Consider the following 19,573-nt stretch of genomic DNA (forward strand, 5'->3'; position numbering starts at 1 on the left):
GGAATTTGTCCTAATACTTTCTATTGGAAACCTTCCACAAACATTTCAACTCCTAAAGGTACTCACATGAACGTTGACATTTTGGGTGGTGTAAGGGCGTAGAAGGAGGAGACCGACACAGAGGTGGCTTGCTTTTGGGCAAAGACTTAGATTTTTTAAAGAAAGTAAAGAAAAACCGCTATCATTCCCTACCTCTCAGAGGGGGTTCCCCACCTCAACTAAATACTAAGGAGTCTGCCAAGATGTCAGTCTAAAGGAAAGAGTCCGCCGTCCTGTGTAAACCTATTTCCAACCCTTACACTTGAAAACAAACTGAAGTGGTTTACTGTCGTCTTGGTCCAGAAGAAGGACTCCCTTCCTCTGGACGTGTACAGTTCGATATGGCTGGCAATTTTACGATGTAGGGGCATGTCTCCCTTCCCCTGGCCTTCCCCGGCTTACTTCCACAGTTCCACAAAATGAGGGGATTGTCTCCCTTCCCCTGGCCTTTCACAGGCTTCTTTGCACAGTTCTGTGAAGTGAAGGGATTGTCTCCCTTCCCCTGGCCTTTCACAGCGCGAGGAGGAATGACTGCTCCTTTTCCGGCTTTCCTTCTTCACAATACTAGGGTGGAATAGTTGCTTCCCCTGGCTCTCCTCGCAGGCACAGTCCGCCTGGTTCACCATCTTTTCAGACACTGTGACTATGAAGATCGATGATGATGCTTGACTCTTCATGGGTGCAGGTCCCAGATTCACACCTCTTGCTTTATGCTTTCTTTTGATAGCCTTAGTTCACTCTCCTGCCAAGGTCTATCACCAGTCACCAGTTTTCCAATATGCAAATGTTCTTTTTCTTATCTCAAGGACTCAGACAATATATTTTTGGCTCCTTCCCACCTTGCCAGCCATTCGCCATTCCTCTCTTCAGGTCTACGTGTTGTCCCAGGTCCTCCTGGATGCCTGTGATCTTTTGTGGGGCCTCCCTGGTTTGCTGTGGCTCTCCTTTGTCTGCGGCGGCCCAGCAGCGGAATCCTTTCTCCGGCTGGTGTGGCTCCTGCTTCCCATGATTCCTGGACTTCAGGGGCACCAGGACCACCTTCTTCGGTGTGCTGTGTGCAGTCCCTCCACACGGGGCCCACTCTGCACCAGCCTACTCCCGCTTCGGCGTCCTGATCTGCCTCGTTCCTTTTTGGGTTGTAGGACCTTTCGTGGGTCAATATCGTTAGTCCTTCTTCCATTTTATTTGGTTCAAAACCAATGGGAGTTTGACAAATGCTAGACCGCTCAAGACAGTTCAAATAGCAGCTCTTGATATCTCTGCAGCCCCTCCTCCTCGTCACAGTATAACTTTGGTGTTTTTCAAAAGAGTCAATAGAGATCTCCTTCGTCTCAGTGGTTGGTACAGAGAGTCTAGTTGGGGGGCTCTTATTCCTCCTTGTCCCAGTACTTTCTAGGGAGATGTTTTCTTCCACCCTAAATGCATACATAGGAGTATGGGGCATGTAAGAGGGAACGTGAAGTGAGTAGGGTGAGGGAGGAATACCAATGCCGTGTTCTCTTCGGATAGTCGTCCCTAGTCTCATTGGGGGGATCCCTCCTGATGAGATCCTCCTGCTGAGTACCATTCCAGGGGGACTTTCAAGTAGCGGCCTCACCTCCCTAGCCGCATGAGAAATGGCTCCCCCTAGGGGAGAAGGGACAACATCCGAGAATTTGTCACAGTGCTCCCCTTGGAATTTTACAAATAAACTGGAATTTTAGCTCGTACCTGTGCTGCATTAGGGACATTAGAGTAGCACTGCACTGCACTGCACTGCACTGCACTGCACTCCTACCCTTAAGTTTTCTGGGTTACTGTATGAAACCTTGGTTATGTGTTTGTTTCTAGCTATTTCCATGAGTACATTGAAACCATGTATATCTTGTATTATAAACCTAACTCGATTAGGATGTGTAGAGGTTCACTGGGCATTGATGAATTGTTTAACCCCCTCAGCATTATGATCTGATTGGTTATTTATAACGCTCTTAATACCCAGAGGTTTCGAAGCGTGGGCCCGGGGATCGAACTTGCGTTGCTCTGTGTTGTCTTGCTTCCAAGGCGAGCACGTTGCCTCTAAGCTATCCTTCTGAGATTATAATGTCCTGAGTTCATCCCCAGGTACAGGCCAGGCATTTAGTTTAGGAGTGAGATGGTTCTGCACGAAGGACTATTATTATTTTTATATATACTGCTCTAGTGTATCCAACTAAATGATTTACTTTAACTTTGTGCGATTTTATGTGTAGCCCTATAATACGGATATATAGTTCAGTATATGTTTGTGCGTCTTCCATTTTGATGCCTATCGTAGCTAACTGTGCCTATGCGCAGTCTTCTCCCCTCCCTTCGGTGAAGCCTGGCCGCTGTGCCATGGATACCCAAAGAGAGCTTGGTGTGTCTTTTGGGATCCTTGGCTTCACACCACTCACCAGAGAGCTGTGGATCAATCGCGTTACCACTGAGTAAGTGTATTGTGAGTACCGGCATGTTGTGGTAGTAGTGAGGTAAGGTTCGTTATAAGGAGTAAGCACCGTACGATGGCAAGAATCCCAAAATAGTTATAATTGTGGACATTTGTAGAATCCTGTGAAACACGCCAACACTGAATAAAGCCAATGTGGACACAACTCAATAGGGGAGGATAGCTCAGCGGCAGAGTGCTCGCCTTGGAAGCAAGACGAGACAGAGCAGCACAGGTTCGATCCCCCAGTCCGCAGTTAGAAACCTCTGGGTATTAAGGGTGTTATAAATAACGTATCATATCATATCATGCCTACGACCAAACTCAGAAGTAGGGAGGGTGTATCTTTCCGGCAGGACTGATTGCTACATGCCCGGGTACTGGAACTACCTGCGATTAGAAGAGCTCACAAGGAGCAAGAGTTGCAGGGCTCGATGCATCTAGCTCAGCAAAAATGCCAAGAGGCGAAAATCCCCATGAAGGAGTAAAGGAACGCAATGTTCCAGATGGAGTAAAGATCCATGGTATGCAGAGGGCATCCAATAGGATGTGTGGATTACACAACAGGGCCCACTTTATCTCCTACCACTTCTCGTCGCATTCATTACTACAAAATATTATCTCTACCTCAGTTCTTATGAGCAAAAATCCCTGTCCCATGCCCTAAAAGGCTCCACTTCTTTAATCGTCCCCCCCCATATAAAAGAACCTTCCCAAAAATTCCTCCTGAGATGTTCGAAGCGTCCCTCGGTGAAAGCCAACACAGTTGCCCAGAGGGAGGGTGGGTGAGTACTGTCTAGGACAAGAGGAGTAGGAATACATCAGATTATCCGTCATTAGTCCAGGTGTTATCATCCTCATCCTAGTCATTACATGTGTAGATTTCCAAAAGCCCACTCACCTAAGAATGTTCGAGTCCCACCAAGCATTCTGCAAAGCTATCAAAACCAAGCTTTTTGTCTGAAAGTAAAATGACAATGATCACCCTGTAAAATGACGTCATTGTATTAACTTATCTATATGCAACTCTGATCATATCTGTATTTCATGCAGTCTGTATTTGTGACCAAGAGACCTTTGGTCGCCCTTTCACATATGAATCAAAACATTCTACAAATTCTTGTAAGAGCGCCTCGATGCCCCCCGGGCTGCAAGTGCGCTGTACAAATGCAAATAAATAAATAAATAAAAGATCACGAGCTTTGCTAAAGAAAAACAACACAATCCGCAAGAAATGCCGACCAGGCAAATCTTTAATGGAAATGATGATCCAGGCAAAGTTGGAAGATAAAAGCATGTGTGAGGGCCTAGTCACTGCCCTAATGAGGCCTGAGATGGAAACCCCCTGAGCCTTTCCCCATGAAACTGCCCACCCCAGACTGACTTGCCCTGTAAGAGGAGAGGAGTCGGGTGCATGCACTAAGCCCCAGGAGGAGGCTGCTCAGCTCTGACCTGCAGCCGAAAGGCTAAAAAGACCCTCCTGCAAATCTCCCTGTAGGCAGCCAAAGGGCGGCAAGGAGAGATTCTGGCTAGGGGGGAAAGACCATGCTCTGCTTGTCAACTTCAACTCTGTCCCCCTTCCCTGTGTGTTGTCGTGCTGGTGGGCGATCACTTCGGCTATTTTTATCTCCTTAAAAAAATACCTCAAAGAACACCTTTTTAAAGAACACTTTACATAATTGTGATGTGATGTTCTGTTAAGGACTGACCCCTGTATGACTGGCTCTTTTCTCTCTTGTTTGGTTTACTCTTCTTAGTAATGTGTTATCTATGCAGCACTTTGACGCTTACGGACTTGAGCGCTCTATAAATAAATACATAATGTGGACCATGTTGATAAAGACTGCAGAAACCCCTCAGCCCAGTCACTGTACTGGCCTGCTGTCGCTGGCAAAGTTTTGATTTGACCTTTAACCCGCCTGATAGGATGATTTGGGCCGGTGTTGCAGCCTTCTCGGTTTTGATCAAGACCGTTTGTCCGGGAAGAAACTCCTGAAGGATCTCAAGAGTCACCATCCTCTGCCTCAAATGTGAGAACAGCATCTCTCTTTTTCTACTCAAACCCCCCCCTGGTTCATACAAGAGTCTAGAGTGACACAGCCACCCCAGCTCCTGGAACTGGCATCTGTTGGCCCAGCTCTTAGAAGTTGGGGAATGAAAGAACCCACCCAGCTCAGAGTGTCCAGATTAAGCCACCATTCTGTGTCCTTCACTTCGGCTGTTTCTAGAACCGTAGCGCCATTCTCTAGGGAAAGCGGGTTTCCGAAGGCATGCAGGCGGGACCACACAGAACGGAGATGCTGTCTGTGCATGGAGCTATGTCTCGGGAGGATAGATCAGGGGCAACGTGCTCACCTTGGAAGCAAGACGACACGGAGCAACATGGGTTCGATCCCCGGGTCCGCGCTTAGAAACCTCTGGGTATTAAGCACGTTCTAAATAACATATATCACATCATACCATATGAAAATGGGGGCTTCGCATATTCACAAATTACCAGCCATTACCTTGCAAGCTCCAGCGGAAGATTCGGACGGAGGCTGGAGAAGACCTGGCTTGCAGCCCTTGGTTTCTGTGAGAAAGACCTACGCTAAGTTGGTGCTGAACAGTGTGTGTACAGAAGTAGGATCCTGAGAAGAGCAAATGCTGAACAGATTCTAACTGATTAAGAGTCCGGGATCCTGCAGAAGAGGCCCCCTCCCACCTGAAGATCTTCGCACAGCGGAGCACGAGGGAGCGAGAGAGAAGATATAGATATATCTATGGATGCCACCAGCCATTCACCCTGGTCAGGAAGTGAGGAGATGCTGCTCTCTTGACCTACCACCAGTAGAGCTGGAGCTTAGGTCAAAACACAAGGAGCGGATTCGGAGCAGAGTGGCGCAGCAGGGTTCCTTCCGTGTCTCCTGGCTGTTGGAATTCCTCTCTCTAGGGTGAGGAACATCACCGCATTTGAGTTAAACCGGGTCTAACTTGCGGCTAAAGCTGGGGGTTCCAGCCACCATATGGGTTTCATGTTGCCACGTGTTCTTATTGACCCCTTCCACGGTCATGGATCAACTAAGGTTTGTGGCACCGATGATGCAAACGACCGCCGGTTCACTTGTGTTTCCAACAATGACACAAAGCTGGTCTCACCTCAAGTCTAGCCTTCACCAGACATCTACTGGGAGCCATTCAAAGAACTGGTGAAAGCCGAGGACATTTGTGGCCGCCCTGGGTGGCTTGGCGTAGCCCACTGCATGGCAATTCTCTCCAATGATAGTTTTTCATTTGTCTCCTATTGTTTCTGACTTTCCAACTCAACCAACTAGACTTACAGTGTTCTGGGCATACGGGTCCTGATTGTCTCGAGTATTAATACTTAGAGTATTAATACTTTGAGTATGTGCAGAACAAACACTAACAAGAGGCCCTCTTCTAGATTAAGAAATGTTCTCTAATGAGAAGGTACTGGTACCGTTCCTCTACTTAAAGCTGCTGACTAGCTGTCGTGGCCGCGGGACATGAGTAAACACATGAAACCAAGATTGGACCCTCGCGTCCCCTGCACACTATAGTTATCCCATCAACAGACGGTTATCAATGTTCTAAGAATTCGAAAACATGGTTTGTATTTCAGACAATATTGTCATCTTACAGTTCAACTGAGGCTCAAGAAAAAGAGATCTTTAACTCGAAACGCGTCAGCCGTTTAAATCGAACTTTACACAGGCAATGTTGTGATTGCTAACACAAGCTGTTTGTTTGGGACTTTGAATCTGCATTACAGAAGAATAATAACTTTCTGTTCACATTAAATTTTTTATGAAACAAATACTCAGTGTTGTATTGACACTGATAACTGTTGAAATCTGAAATACAAACCATGTTTTCGAATTACTAGAACATTGATAACCGTCTATTGATGGGATAACTACAGTGTGCACGGGATGGGAGGGTTCCAATCTTGGATCCGCTTTTCTTCTTTGCATATGTTAGTGGGCTTGTGCCACGTCCCCTTTTCCTCCCCCAAACCTTAAACACAAGGTAAATAACAACAAATATCTAGATTGAAAACGTTAGTACATAAACCTAGGAGTGCTCCAACACCCCCCCTCCACATTTTACACATATGAAACCCACCATGACAAACACTTGTTGCAAATCACTGTTCCACACATTAGTTGCGACGTTGCCCTTTAAGGAGCAGAATCAACTTTTCTCTTATATTGCATGTGACTTCCTAAACCATCATTGGCTTTAGCCCCCCAGAGTGTGCTTGCCCTTGAAAAACTGCATGCTAGCAGATGTATTGTTATTTCCCGGGGTCCATTGTCATCAGAAGAAGATGACAATGGTGTCTCACCTTTCCCCTTGCCCCCTTTATCGCACCCCTGTCCACAAGTTATGGGAGGTGGAATTAATTGGCAGTTGAAATTCAAAGGATCGATTTTATTTTACACAACTATTACACTTTGTTTAAGCTAGAGTACATCCAATGATAGGAAAAATAGCCTTTGACAATAAACAGGTCATTAATGAGCAGTATGGCCTGCCCGGATATTGTTTATCCCTAATGGTACCCGAGCAAGAAGCTTTACAGCCTAAAAAGGAGCCCCAACAAAGATGGCCACCATGGAAAAAAAAGACTGTTTCTATTTCATGCATAAACAAAGAGGTGATGGCTGGAAGGTTTAGACTGAATCTTAACCACTGGCATTGCTCGGGGCAACCCTCCAGACCATCGTTCTTCGCCTGCCAAGCCATTACAGAAGGGGAAAGACCATATGCAAATCAGGCTTGGCCCCACCCCAAAAGGGGCAGTCCAGCCCAAACTGCTAGGTCACAACCCTTCTGTAATGGCTTGGCAGGCGAAGAACGGTGGTCTGGAGGGTTGCCCAGAGCATTGCCAGTGGTTAAGATTAATTCTAAACCTTCCAGCCATCACCTCTTTGTTTTTGCTCTATTTCATGCATAGCAGGAGGAGAGAGAGGTGGTGCGGAGGGGGCGGGGTTTATAAACATCGGAGGTGGCGAGTTGGTGGATAGAAGATGACAATGCCCACCCAAAATCTATACATGCTCACTCAGCTGCGCTGTGTGGGCATTTACAGATGTTAATGTCGCTGCAGTGTGCCCAACTACGTTAGCTTTAAGCCCCACTTGTTAGACAATCCAGGCTACGCCTCAGCGGCAGAGGCAGAGGACAGGGAGCACTCAAAGCCAGTTCAGCCATCAGTGAATGCCCAGAGCATGGCCTTGCACCAGCGGTTGAAGTCGGACTCGGACAGCCAGTGGGGCGACTGTTGGCTACTTTATGACAGTGTAGCTGCTAAGTTTAACCAATGGGACGTCCTGTTGTGTTTTAAAGGGCAAACCATCTTACACTATGCCTCCCAAAGTGCTTCCCCAGATGCTAACTACTGAAACAGTTCCTTGTGAAAAATTAGGTCCTGCTAAATGCGCCTGAGGACCCCTATTTCGTTGGTCCCCGGGCATCTCTTTTGTCCCTCTGCGACTCTGCAAGCCGACTCACTGGACGGCCAATTTCGGATACAACTTTGTTGTATTGGTTCGTTTGGGATTTTTTCTTCGAAGACTGCCCAAAAGCCTCCGAATTTTCATTTTGTTATTTAATGAACATTTGGCAAATGACGGCACAGCACTGTGTAAAACCTGGTAGGTAAGGTTTTTAAATAAAAAGCAAATCTCATCAATTGTAATCAGTGTCTTGAATCTGAGGGGTGCCGAGCAATAATTGAACTCGATCCACTTCATTGTATTTAATCTCTGCTTTATTTGAACGTGCAAAGCACTTTGAAGCACTTCACTTGTGTATAAGCACTTTACAAATAAACAATTACAATTACAACCAGCAGAAGATATGTCATTTGTGATTTTCGATTTTATAAAGTTAGTTTGCTGAGATATTTGCCCTTCCACCTAAAGGAAATTACAGCCCCTCCAAACCAAGGATGATCCTGGTTGCGAGGTGCAATCTCAGTGCCTATTTACCTGGGAAATCAATGTGTACTGGAAAACAGGCTCCAAAGTCCATCCAGGATTGACTGAACTACTGGGTGCTGCCAAATGCATTGACGAGTATAATCGCACGCCATGTGCTTATGCAAACACATCTGGTATGCAGCCACTTGTTCTCCGGTACACACCCAATTCCTGTTCCCCTTCTGTTATCTACTGGTCCAAGGGTGTAAACGCTGCCTTCAATTAATGATACAGGTGTGACCGTGACACGCCAAGGATACATATCTCCATATAACGTCCAAACCGGTCTAATGTGCTCCAGGAACTATAAACCGATGTGGCCCAATGGTGCTGTAGGCATGCGCAATGCATCCTTGCAACATGGTGTAGCCAGCATTCATTCATTCATGTTGTCATTTGTGTAGCGCCTTTCACCAGAATTATGGTCCCATCGTACTGTTGGTTGAACGCCCTCGGAGGGACCAGAGTCGGAATTTGGAAGAATTAGGAGGTCCTATTATGCGTGTGTGCAGTATCTTTGACCGACCACTGGGAGTCAATGGGCCTCATTACAAGCCTGTAGGTCTGTAAATAAGGGTGCTGGTAGCAGCGTACTGGCACCCTCACCGGACCGTCAGACTACAAGTATGCCTGCAGGGGCTGTAGACATAACTTCATACATAGGTGGCTTACTTTTTTAACAGTGATTGCTGGCTTTGTCAGTTATGTTTCTTGGTTCATTCATGATTTGCATCCTAGTTGTAATCACAGTATCCCATTTATATTGAGTCTTTGTCATAAATTGTCTTTATCTGTTTGTCACGCAAGTCCCTGGTGGTTTCCAATTCAGTCTGTTTTCATGAAGTCATAGGTATTTCTACTTTCATTCCTGCTAAGGCTGTAGTGTCTTAAATGTTCTTAAAGTTTTCTTGCACCCATTGTGCACTTTCATGTTCGTTTTCTATTAGATAGGTTGTTTACCCTTATTGCTTGTCATTCACGGGTCTGGTTCTTTCAGGATGGCAGAGTTCTGTTAAGAAAGTAAACAATCGGAGACAGGCAAAATGGCTGCCATTCGCTTCCTTCGCCTGCCGTGGCGGAATAGCGGACGGCAGACGTCAAAGACGCCAGACTGCCCGCAAAATGCCACCAGGTTTGGCCTGAAGTAGAGAAAATGTGAGCTGAGGTACTGGCAAGGGTCGGGAGAATGAACGCCCGACTCGCAGTAGCTCCTAAACGCGTGGAGACCCGCGGAGGCCCCGTGAGTAAAGCCAGCTGTGCACGCACCCGAAGCATCAAGCCGTTAGTGGGGGCCTGATTGCGGCGTGCTGATAGGCACTGTAACAAGCGAAAGCAAGCAGTGGGGAGGGCCACCGATAGCAGCGGGCAGGAGGCGGGCGATAGTGCCCAGCGAAGTGAAGCACAGGAAGGAAGGCGCGCACCCGCGCAGGCCCCACACGGAAGGGGAAGCATCCCGGCCCGATGGAGGAAAGCTGCTCCTGCTGAAGCACCATAGAGTGCTCCCCCAGGATGAAGGTCCTTACACCACGAGGAGAGCTCAGTGCTGTGGGCCATTAACAGGTAGCGGGCAAGGAACGACATCGTGCCAGGCAGAATGAAGGGGTACAGAGCCGCTGGCGAGAACAAAGGCTAAGCGCACTAACATGGTGACATAAAGTACCACAGTTGGCCCTAAGAAGCAAATACTAACGTGCAGCCAACTAGCCCCAGCAAAACCTAACCACATTGGCAAGGCCATAACAACGCAGGCGCAGGCAGTGGAGGCAGAGTGACCAACACCGCCATCTTCCACAGCCCCCCTATCAGGAGACCGGGGAGAGACAGCCTTCATAGCCCCACAACCACACAGTAGGGGCCACATCAGTCTCGAGAGGATAGCTCAGGGGCAACATGCTCGCCTTGGAAGCAAGACGACACCGAGCAACACAGGTTCGATCCCCAGGTCAGCGCTTAGAAACCTCTGGATATTAAGCACGTTATAAATAACCAATTACAATAACAATCAATACTGCAGGGAGCACAAGTGAGCAGCAAGATACTGAGAGGCGGACAGCCAACGGCCTTTTGCACCACGTTCATTGGGTGGACTCAGTGAACCGGAGAAAGGGCGCCCCTGCCCAAGACAAAACAAAATAAAAGCTCATGGATATTTTAGGAAGGGCGATGATGTACCACGGTGCCAGAGACATCTCCAGAGGGCATTTAGCATTGGAGACTGCTGAAGGTATGGAGGGTTAGGGCCATGCGCATGGCATTTGCTACCCACCGCCCCCACCGGGCAGAACCACAGGAGGTACGGCCCTAGAAGAAATAGCTCACCGTATGCCACACGCTGGAAAGTAGAGTAGCCCACTGCATGAGAGAGTACTCACAAAGGAGCCGTAAAACAGCAAATCAGCAACCCACCACCGCACAGCTTGCCCTGTCGCAGCAGCGGCCACGCTGGCCCCAGCAGAAGAGCATCCCTGCAGTCATACCGTTGGGACGTTCCCACAATGGAGAGTCAACCTCTGCCAAGTGTGTCAAACATTCCCAGGGAAGACCATGGGGCTTTGACAAAAAAGCAGGAATCCGCCTCATGCTAGAAGAAATCAGGTCGATGAAGACCAGCATCTCAGCAACCATAACACTACTCCAGACACGAATGGACAAAATGGAAGACAGACTGAGTCTCATGCTAGAAGAAATCAGGTCGATGAAGACCAGCATCTCAGCAACCATAACACTACTCCAGATACGAATGGACAAAATGGAAGACAGACTGAGTCTCATGCTAGAAGAAATCAGGTCGATGAAGACCAGCATCTCAGCAACCATAACACTACTCCAGACACGAATGGACAAAATGGAAGACAGACTGAGTCTCATGCTAGAAGAAATCAGGTCGATGAAGACCAGCATCTCAGCAACCATAACAGTACTCCAGACACAAATGGACAAAATGGAAGACAGACTGAGTCTCATGCTAGAAGAAATCAGGTCGATGAAGACCAGCATCTCAGCAACCATAACACTACTCCAGACACGAATGGACAAAATGGAAGACAGACTGAGTCTCATGCTAGAAGAAATCAGGTCGATGAAGACCAGCATCTCAGCAACCATAACAGTACTCCAGACACAAATGGAAAAAATGGAAGACAGACTTTGTCTCATGCTAGAAGAAATCAGGTCGATGAAGACCAGCAACCATAACAGTACTCCAGACACAAATGGAAAAAATGGAAGACAGACTTTGTCTCATGCTAGAAGAAATCAGGTCGATGAAGACCAGCATCTCAGCAACCATAACAGTACTCCAGACACGAATGGACAAAATGGAAGACAGACTGGAGGCATTCGAAAACAATCAGCAATCCACAGCGGGAGCTGAAATAAAAGTGGAAAGCTGCTTTCTCAACCTCAAACAAAGGGAAGCTGACTTGGCAGCGAAGGTGGATGACCTCGAAAATAGAGAGGGGTGCACCAACATACGGGCCACAGGCTTGAAGGAGGCGCCGAGGGAGACACTTCAAACGCTATAACAGCAGGTCAGAGCTCTGATAAATTCTCTTTTTGAAGATCTGCCAACACTTGCAAAAGAATTCAACAGGATACACAGAGGAGGAGGTCCTCCAAATGACCCATGGTCGGTCATAGCCAAATGCCAGCACTACAAGCAGAAGGTGGAAATTGTGCTAAAGGCAAGGGGATGGGACAAGATTGACTTTGAGGGGTTGAGCATCCATATATTCCAAGAACTGTCTGCAGCAACTCTCCTAAAACGGCGGCACTGCAAACAGTTGACGACATGGTTGTAAGATCAGGGCATCAGATACCGGTGGCGGTTCCCATTCTCGCGCAACTTCGAAAATCGAGGGGGAAGACTACAGGGTGACAATAGAAGATGCGGCTTCGAACGTCCTCCAACGGGTGAAAGCGGAAGACAGGTGATCGGCGCTCTGCAAGATTAGAAACACACAGGAGCCAAAATAAGCAGGCCATGGGCCCCAACCGAGGCGTGGCCGAGCCGGAGGATCACTGAATTATCACAGGTTTAATACTCTGTGAGAATTAGTTGGCTGTAAAGTGGCATCACACTACAGAGGACGGGCAACCACCAGTTAAGGAAGGTTAACAGCAGAATGAACAAAACACGGGGCTCAAGTCAAAGGCTACGAGGCCAGCAAAGCTTGGAGGCATGTCTGGACTGAATTATGTTGGGGTAGTAACTTGCCACACACGTTGTAGTTTAGTGGAAGAGTTTGAAGGCACAGCTAGACAAGGGGTCTCCTGAGAGTGGCCCTAGTTTTTAAAGGGCGTCTCTATCACTTGGGAAATGTGTTTCCTTGGTGTTTGCTGGGGGTCTGGGGGGCAGCATTCGAATGTTACTGAGTACGGAAGTACCAATGGCAGAAAAGTGTAAGGTCACCACACACCCGGTTGCACAAAACGGGTCAAAACCCAATAGCACATCAAGCAGTCGAGCCCCAAACCCAAAGGTGGCATGGGAACACTGCACACAGTGGGATGCTGGTTAGTGGCACAGTGAGGTGTTGGACACTGAATGTGAAAGGGCTCAACTCTCTGCGGAAACACACCATGCTCATACAGGAAGTGTACTTATACAGACAAGGGGAGGAATTGTAGGCGCCACCTGGGCCTCAAGCACTGCAAAGAAAACTGGGGTGGATATACTATACAGGGCCACGTTGGGCTTGACAGGGCTAACAGATACAGGCGTATGGAAGGAAGGTATTTGGCGGTGAGGGGGCGCCATTGGGCAAACAGCAGTGACCCTCTGCTCTGCATATTCACCCAACCAGCAGCAATCTGCCTTTGCAAATCAGTGATTGAGGTTTGGGGGGAATAAGGGGGAAGGAGTTCTAATCTTCGGGGGGGGGGGACTTTGACATGATAATTGACCCCACATTAGATTGGAGCTCACAAAGAAGTGGCGCGTCACCACCACACACCCCTAGTAGAGGCAACCTCCCAGAACTTTCACAAGAGGCATAAATGATAGACAAATTGCGAATGACACACCCTACCACAAAAGCCAATACCTTCTACTCACCGCCCCACCAAACCTACTCCCATATCGACTACATGCTGATAGAGGCAGCGCAAGAGTACAGAATAGTAAACTCAGAAATCACCATTGTTGGTGGTCAGACCACGACATGACTATACTTCCGCTGGAACTAGGGCCAAACACCCTGATGGGACACAGATGGGTATGCAATGACACTCTTTACAAAGACCCCCTCTTTAGGGAACAGCTTCACAATGAACGTGTGGAATACTTTAAGACCAGCGACACGGGTGATACTTCGCTCAGCATAGTGTGGGAGGCGGCAAAGGCGACTATTCGAGGGGTGTTGATAGCAAAAGGTGCAGGGAAAAAAAGAGCTTGTACACTTAGGGAAGCAGCCCTGAAGAAAGACATCAGGGCCAAGGAGACAGTCCTCCACAAAAGGATAGACCCACATGCAAACAAGGTGGTAGAGATTAAGGAACTCCGAACAGAGTTGAACGAATTTTGGAAAGGGACAGCCCTGACCCAGCTTTGCTACCTGAAACAATGGTACTTTGAGAAAGGGGACACGGCACACACACTGCTAGCATCCAGACTGAGGGCACGAAGGGCGGACAGGGCGGTGGACAAAGTAATGAGCACATCAGGGGAATCCCTAATTAGCACGTTGGAAATAAGCGAGTGCTTTGCCCAGTTCTATGCAGCGTTGTACACAACAGAGCCCTGAGGAACCTGGCGGCATTGAGCAATACCTCACTGGACATGTGCCAAAGACACTCACGACAGAACAGAGCGAACCCCTTAATGTCCCTGTTGATGGCAGTGAGGTCCATAAAGCAATTTCAAAGCTCAAAGCGGGCTCAGCACCAGGGCAGGATGGCTATACCCGAGTCTTCTTCAAGGCATAGGGGCTTACTCTTGCCCCATTTCTCGCAAAGCTTTTTAATAACATAATGCAGACAGGCCAGGCACCGCCATCATTCACTGAGGTCAGGATTATAGCTTTGTCTAAATAGGGAAGGGACAAGATGGACTACAGCTCATACCGCCCAATATTGCTCATAAACGTTGATGCGAAAATATATGCGAGTGTCCGGGCAGCCCAGCTGAGTAATATTCTTCTCAGGTTGGTCCACAATCACCAAGTGGGGTATGTAATGAGGCGACGGGGCTTGGACAATATCTGCAAGACCCTGGACCCAATTGCTTGCCTGAATGCAGACAACATACACCCGACTCAGATATCAATTGACACCAAAAAGGCTTTTGACAGATTGGAGTGGTGATTTCTAGGTGCAGTCCTTAGCAAATTAAGTCTGGGGAGCAATAGTCAACAGCGGCCCTGGCGCTGTATAAAAACACGATGGCCCAAGTGGTAGCCAATGGGATAGCCTCAGACAGCTTTCGATTAAGAAGGGGACGCGGCAAGGATGCCCGTTATCACTCTTACTTTATATGCTAGTCGTAGAATCATTAGCGCAAGCAATGCGCCAGAGTGCCAACATACATGGGCTAGTGTTAGGAAAGATTTCCCTTAGGTGCAATTTTTCCCTCCATTTATGGACACCCCCAAAGCTTTGGCTTTTCTTTGGTTACTTAACCTAACTTTTTCCAGTGGAGGATAGCCTTCAGCTGCACTCCTCTGGCACTCATTGGAAGCTTTACTGTGTGCTCATTGTGAGCCTCCGATCACTCTCACCCCCCTAAGACTTAGTATTGGCCATCTGTCAACCTACTGTAGATTGGTCTGGTTTGTCCAGAAGGTTCCCCAGTCCCACTAAACTAGGGTGGCCCCCTAAACCTCTGCCCACCAGGTCAGAGTTTAGAAATCCATTTTAACAGCTAGTGGAAAATGGGAAGGAGTACAAGTTTGCATTGTTCGCGGATGACATCTTGGCTTACGTCACCCATCCAGAATCTTCCGGCCCAGCCCTTCTGGAAGCCATAGCAGAGTACGGCATAGACTCAGGATTTTGCATCAACTTGCACAAAACCACAGCCATGGCGTTAACAATTTATAGAACCAGAGCTTCACTCATCATAGCACACCAGGGCATGTAAATACAAGAGGAGGGCATTAAATACTTAGGGGTGGCGCTCGCAAAACAGTTTGGAAAGCTCTACAAAGCAAATGACCCGCCACTTTGGGCAACCTTTGTCCAAATTATAAAGAGATGGACGAAGCTCGCCCTGTCGTGGCCGGCCAGGTTCATGACCGTAAAGATGAATGTCTTACCGACATTGGCGTTTCTGTTTCCATCTTGGCCGGTCAAGATACCGGGCACCTTTTCACTTAGAGATGCGGAAAGAACTCCTCTCATTTCTGTGGGCAGATCAGAGGCCTTGAATTGCACACAAAACACTCATTCTCCCGCAAGACAAGGGCGGGCTAGGTTACCTCGACCTTTACCAATACTACAGAGCAACCCAGCTACTAATAGTGCTAGACCATGTGTGAGAAAATAGTGAAAAACAATGGGTGGCGTTGGAGAACGGGCTCATTGCCCTGATAACAATGAGGGAATGGCTGTGGGTTCCACAACACAAACATCCCCGTAGAATCCAAACGCACCCTGAGTTAGCTGTGTTTTGGTCTTTGTGGCGGAAGAGGGGGGACACGATAGGAGTGCCATCATGGCCCTCCCCGCTTAGCTGTATATGGGTCCCACCAATAAGGGACGTTTTAGCTGACCCTAACCACTTCCAAGCACTATATGAGGCCGGCCTGATCAGGGCCAGGGAAATGTAGTGCAAAGGAAACATGCTAACAAAGGGAGAATTGGAACAAGCCCTAAACTTGAGGGAAATCCCAGCACTGCAGTAAGTGCAACATCGAGGCATGCTTTCAGACCCGCACTGGAGGGAAAAACTACAGGGGCCACTAGCACCTCTCGAGCAGGTTCTTGATACACACCGGGCACGTGCAGGCTCTTCTCCTAGTTGTATGCAGCGCTACTATACAGGGAGCACTTGCCCGTGCCATGCACTCACGCGCAGTGAGAAGTGGATTTGGGGCTGCAGGAAAAGGCAGAAGCATGGGCCACTTCTATTGGGCAGTGTGGTCCTCCACGATCGCGATGCAGTGTGAAATGCGAAACAGCAGATTGTTGTTTCGCTGGCACCTGACACAGCAGAGGCTATACAGAACGTACATAGGGGTTAGCCCAACCTGCTGGAGGGGCTGTGCTGCAGTAAACGATTATTGGCGTCAATGGTGGGTCTGCCCAAAGGCACAAGGCTATTGGGTGCGCGCAATAGATGGTATTACCAGAACTCTGTTGTTTGGGGTAGAGGAGGGGGAGGAGGACTACACGCTCCTCCTAAATATGCCTCGGAACGTGGCGTCAGCAGCAAGGGTGTGCTTAACGAGGCAATGGAGAAGGGACACCCTCCCCACAAAGTCGGAATGGTTCGACAAATGCTACGAAATCTACGAAATGGAGAGCCTTACGGCAGCTGTCGTGGAACGCGTGCACAGGTAGACATGGAACGGCTTCCCTTCTTGGAGTACTATAGGGCGGAAAAGCCAGGAAAAATTTGGTGTCTGAATGGTTACTGTAATGTGTATAAGCTGCTGGCTCTAATTAGCGCTGTTGTTGAAAATCACAGTCAAATTAAATTGGGGAAAAAAGTAAACAACCCATGTATGAAGTCATGTCTACCATGTTGCTGTGAGGGAACAAGTGATATGACAACAGGGACAACTATTGTACTGGATTAGAAGAAATAATACTGAATACTATGTATGATCAATATGCATGTGTGATCCGAGTGTGCAAGAACGTACTGAGCGTATAAAAGTGGAAATTAATCCGCCTTGTATGTACCTTGAGAAAGCCTGGGTAAGGGCGAAACAATCGCACGTGCCTCCAAAAGGAGAAAGCTTACACTTCTTGAAATGTATGACAATTTGAATAATTTTGGAAAAAACCTAAAAAGAAACTATTTTTAAAGATTGACTCTCTACTAATTCAAAGCATAGGTGCAGAACACTACCTCCAAGCTTCATTATATACGTTCTAAAATCTACCTACAAAGAATCCTGTCAAGTAATGAAAACTAGAGATTGGAAGTAAGCTGCTATCGGTCTGGGGTATTGCACTCTGGAACAACCTCCCTATAGCCATCGGAGATTAACGAAAACCCAAGAATATTCTGGTTTGTGGTCAAAAACACTCTTCCCACTGACAAAGCCAACCCATAGCCCCCCTCCCGCACCTCCGCTACCCCCTGGGATACTAGCTTAAAGACATGAATAGGCCCTTAAAAGTAGATTTGCCTGAGACATTTCCCCTGGAAGATGCTTACTGCATTGAGAATCAGAAATCAGAAGCCAACTTAGTTCACCTAAACGCGCTCCTGACTTGTATCTCCTGCGCGGTGCGGTCTGTACAAATCAAATAAATAAATAGATAACTGTTTTAATCATGAAACTAGTCAGCATTTCTACAGTTATCATTAGAAAAAGAAAGAACATTCTAAATATGTGTTACAAAATATAAGATGCACAATCTATGTGGACATGAAGGTTATTAATAGCCATGATATTAATGAACAATGCAGAAATAATTGTTTTAATTTAAAAGGGGAAGAGAAAACTTAGCATTCCTTATCTAATATTGTTGGCTTGCTTATCTATATATTGAATTTTTCTTTTCCAGGTAACATTTTGAAAGATGGCTTTCACGAAGGGTGGTGCCCAGAACAAATGGGCGGCCTTGAAAGAGAAACTCGCGTCTCCGGAGCCCGAGCAGATCGAGGGCAACCTTGAGAACGCCGACCCGGAGCTCTGCATCCGCCTCTTGCAAATCCCCTCCGTCGTCAACTACTCTGCCCTCAAGAAGCGACTTGAAGGATCCGACGACCCATGGATGGTGCAGTTCTTGGAACTGAGCGGCCTCGATTTGCTCTTGGAAGCGGTGGACACCTTGTCCGGGAGAGGAGTGGCGAGGATTTCAGATGCTCTCCTCCAACTCACATGCATCAACTGTGTACGGGCTGTGATGAACTCGCGCAAGGGCATCCAATACATCGTGACCAACGAAGGCTATGTTCGGAAACTCTCCCAAGGTAAGATGCATTGAATTATTTTATAGATCATTTTCACCCGACAAGAACAAGAAATTCATATCATTTATATCTGTGTTCTTTAAACTATGAGGGGTGCCCTCCAGGGGGGGCGTTAGAGAAAGGTATTGGGGCGAGGGGTGAGGTTAAAAAACGTGGTAGGCCCTGAGTGCTGATCAGTGGCTATAGCACAACGAAAGTGTGAAAGATTTCTAGTTTGGGCCTCTGAGTCAGGATAATGGAGTGAGTGCCATGCATCTTCCAGGCCTGCTGGGAACTCATTGGGCCTCATAAAGCAAATGTTAACTGCATTTAAAGAGAGCACGATGGAGGGTAGAAGAACAAGGGAAGATACTGTGTTGCTTTTTCTGTCACGTTAAGGGATTCAGAACCACCCACCTAACTACGCATACCAAACATTCTTGGACTCAGGGAGGCAATAACACACTCGCACCTTCAGACCAATAGTTAGAATATAGTTGACTCTTTACAGGCCGTTATTCAAACAAAATATAGACATACAAACAATTCTGAAAATGAATAGATTTGGTTATGCATGAACGCATGCATAAGTGAAAAATAGACAGGTTACATCACTGTTAGTGCAGTTGAAGAAGAAGACGTCATCTCAGCCAATACTACACTACCCAGTCCCAAGGCAGGTGGGCAGAGAGATCACTCGTACTAACGGGGTCTGGAGCGGAGCGTCCTCCCTCTCAGCGAGACTTCATCACCCAGGGTTCCATTCCTCTGAATCTTTCATTAGGAATCCCTCTCCCCTTTATGGGGAACAGATCCCCCGCCCCTTCACGGTTACCAACTGCCCCCGGCCAAAGGACAAACCGCACGCATGGGGAGCAAAGAGTGGAAAGAAATCTGGTTCGAAGTGGAAAAACCCAGCTTCTCTCCCTCATGTTTGTTCTCAGCACCTTTTATCACTGCACCTGCACAACTCTGACTCCCTTCTTGGCGCGTCCTTGATCGAACAATATGCCAGCTATCCTCCACAGTGAGCTC

The 19,573-nt window shown here is 47.6% G+C and overlaps 1 protein-coding gene across 4 annotated transcripts in view; it reads left to right on the forward strand.

Annotated features, from left to right (window-relative positions):
• Nucleotides 1-19,573, forward strand: part of INF2 (inverted formin 2) — a 220,202-nt gene that overhangs the window by 97,440 nt on the left and 103,189 nt on the right. For all 4 annotated transcript variants that reach the window (XM_069638142.1, XM_069638144.1, XM_069638145.1 and 1 more), the window contains exon 2: nt 18,151-18,559. In XM_069638142.1, coding sequence (XP_069494243.1) covers nt 18,166-18,559 — 394 coding nt within the window. In that variant the 5' untranslated portion in view covers nt 18,151-18,165. The remainder of the gene's footprint in view (nt 1-18,150; nt 18,560-19,573) is intronic.

Source organism: Ambystoma mexicanum, chromosome 14, assembly GCF_040938575.1.
Source record: "Ambystoma mexicanum isolate Mex_15411 chromosome 14, UKY_AmexF1_1, whole genome shotgun sequence".
Classification (NCBI taxonomy): Eukaryota; Metazoa; Chordata; class Amphibia; order Caudata; family Ambystomatidae; genus Ambystoma; species Ambystoma mexicanum.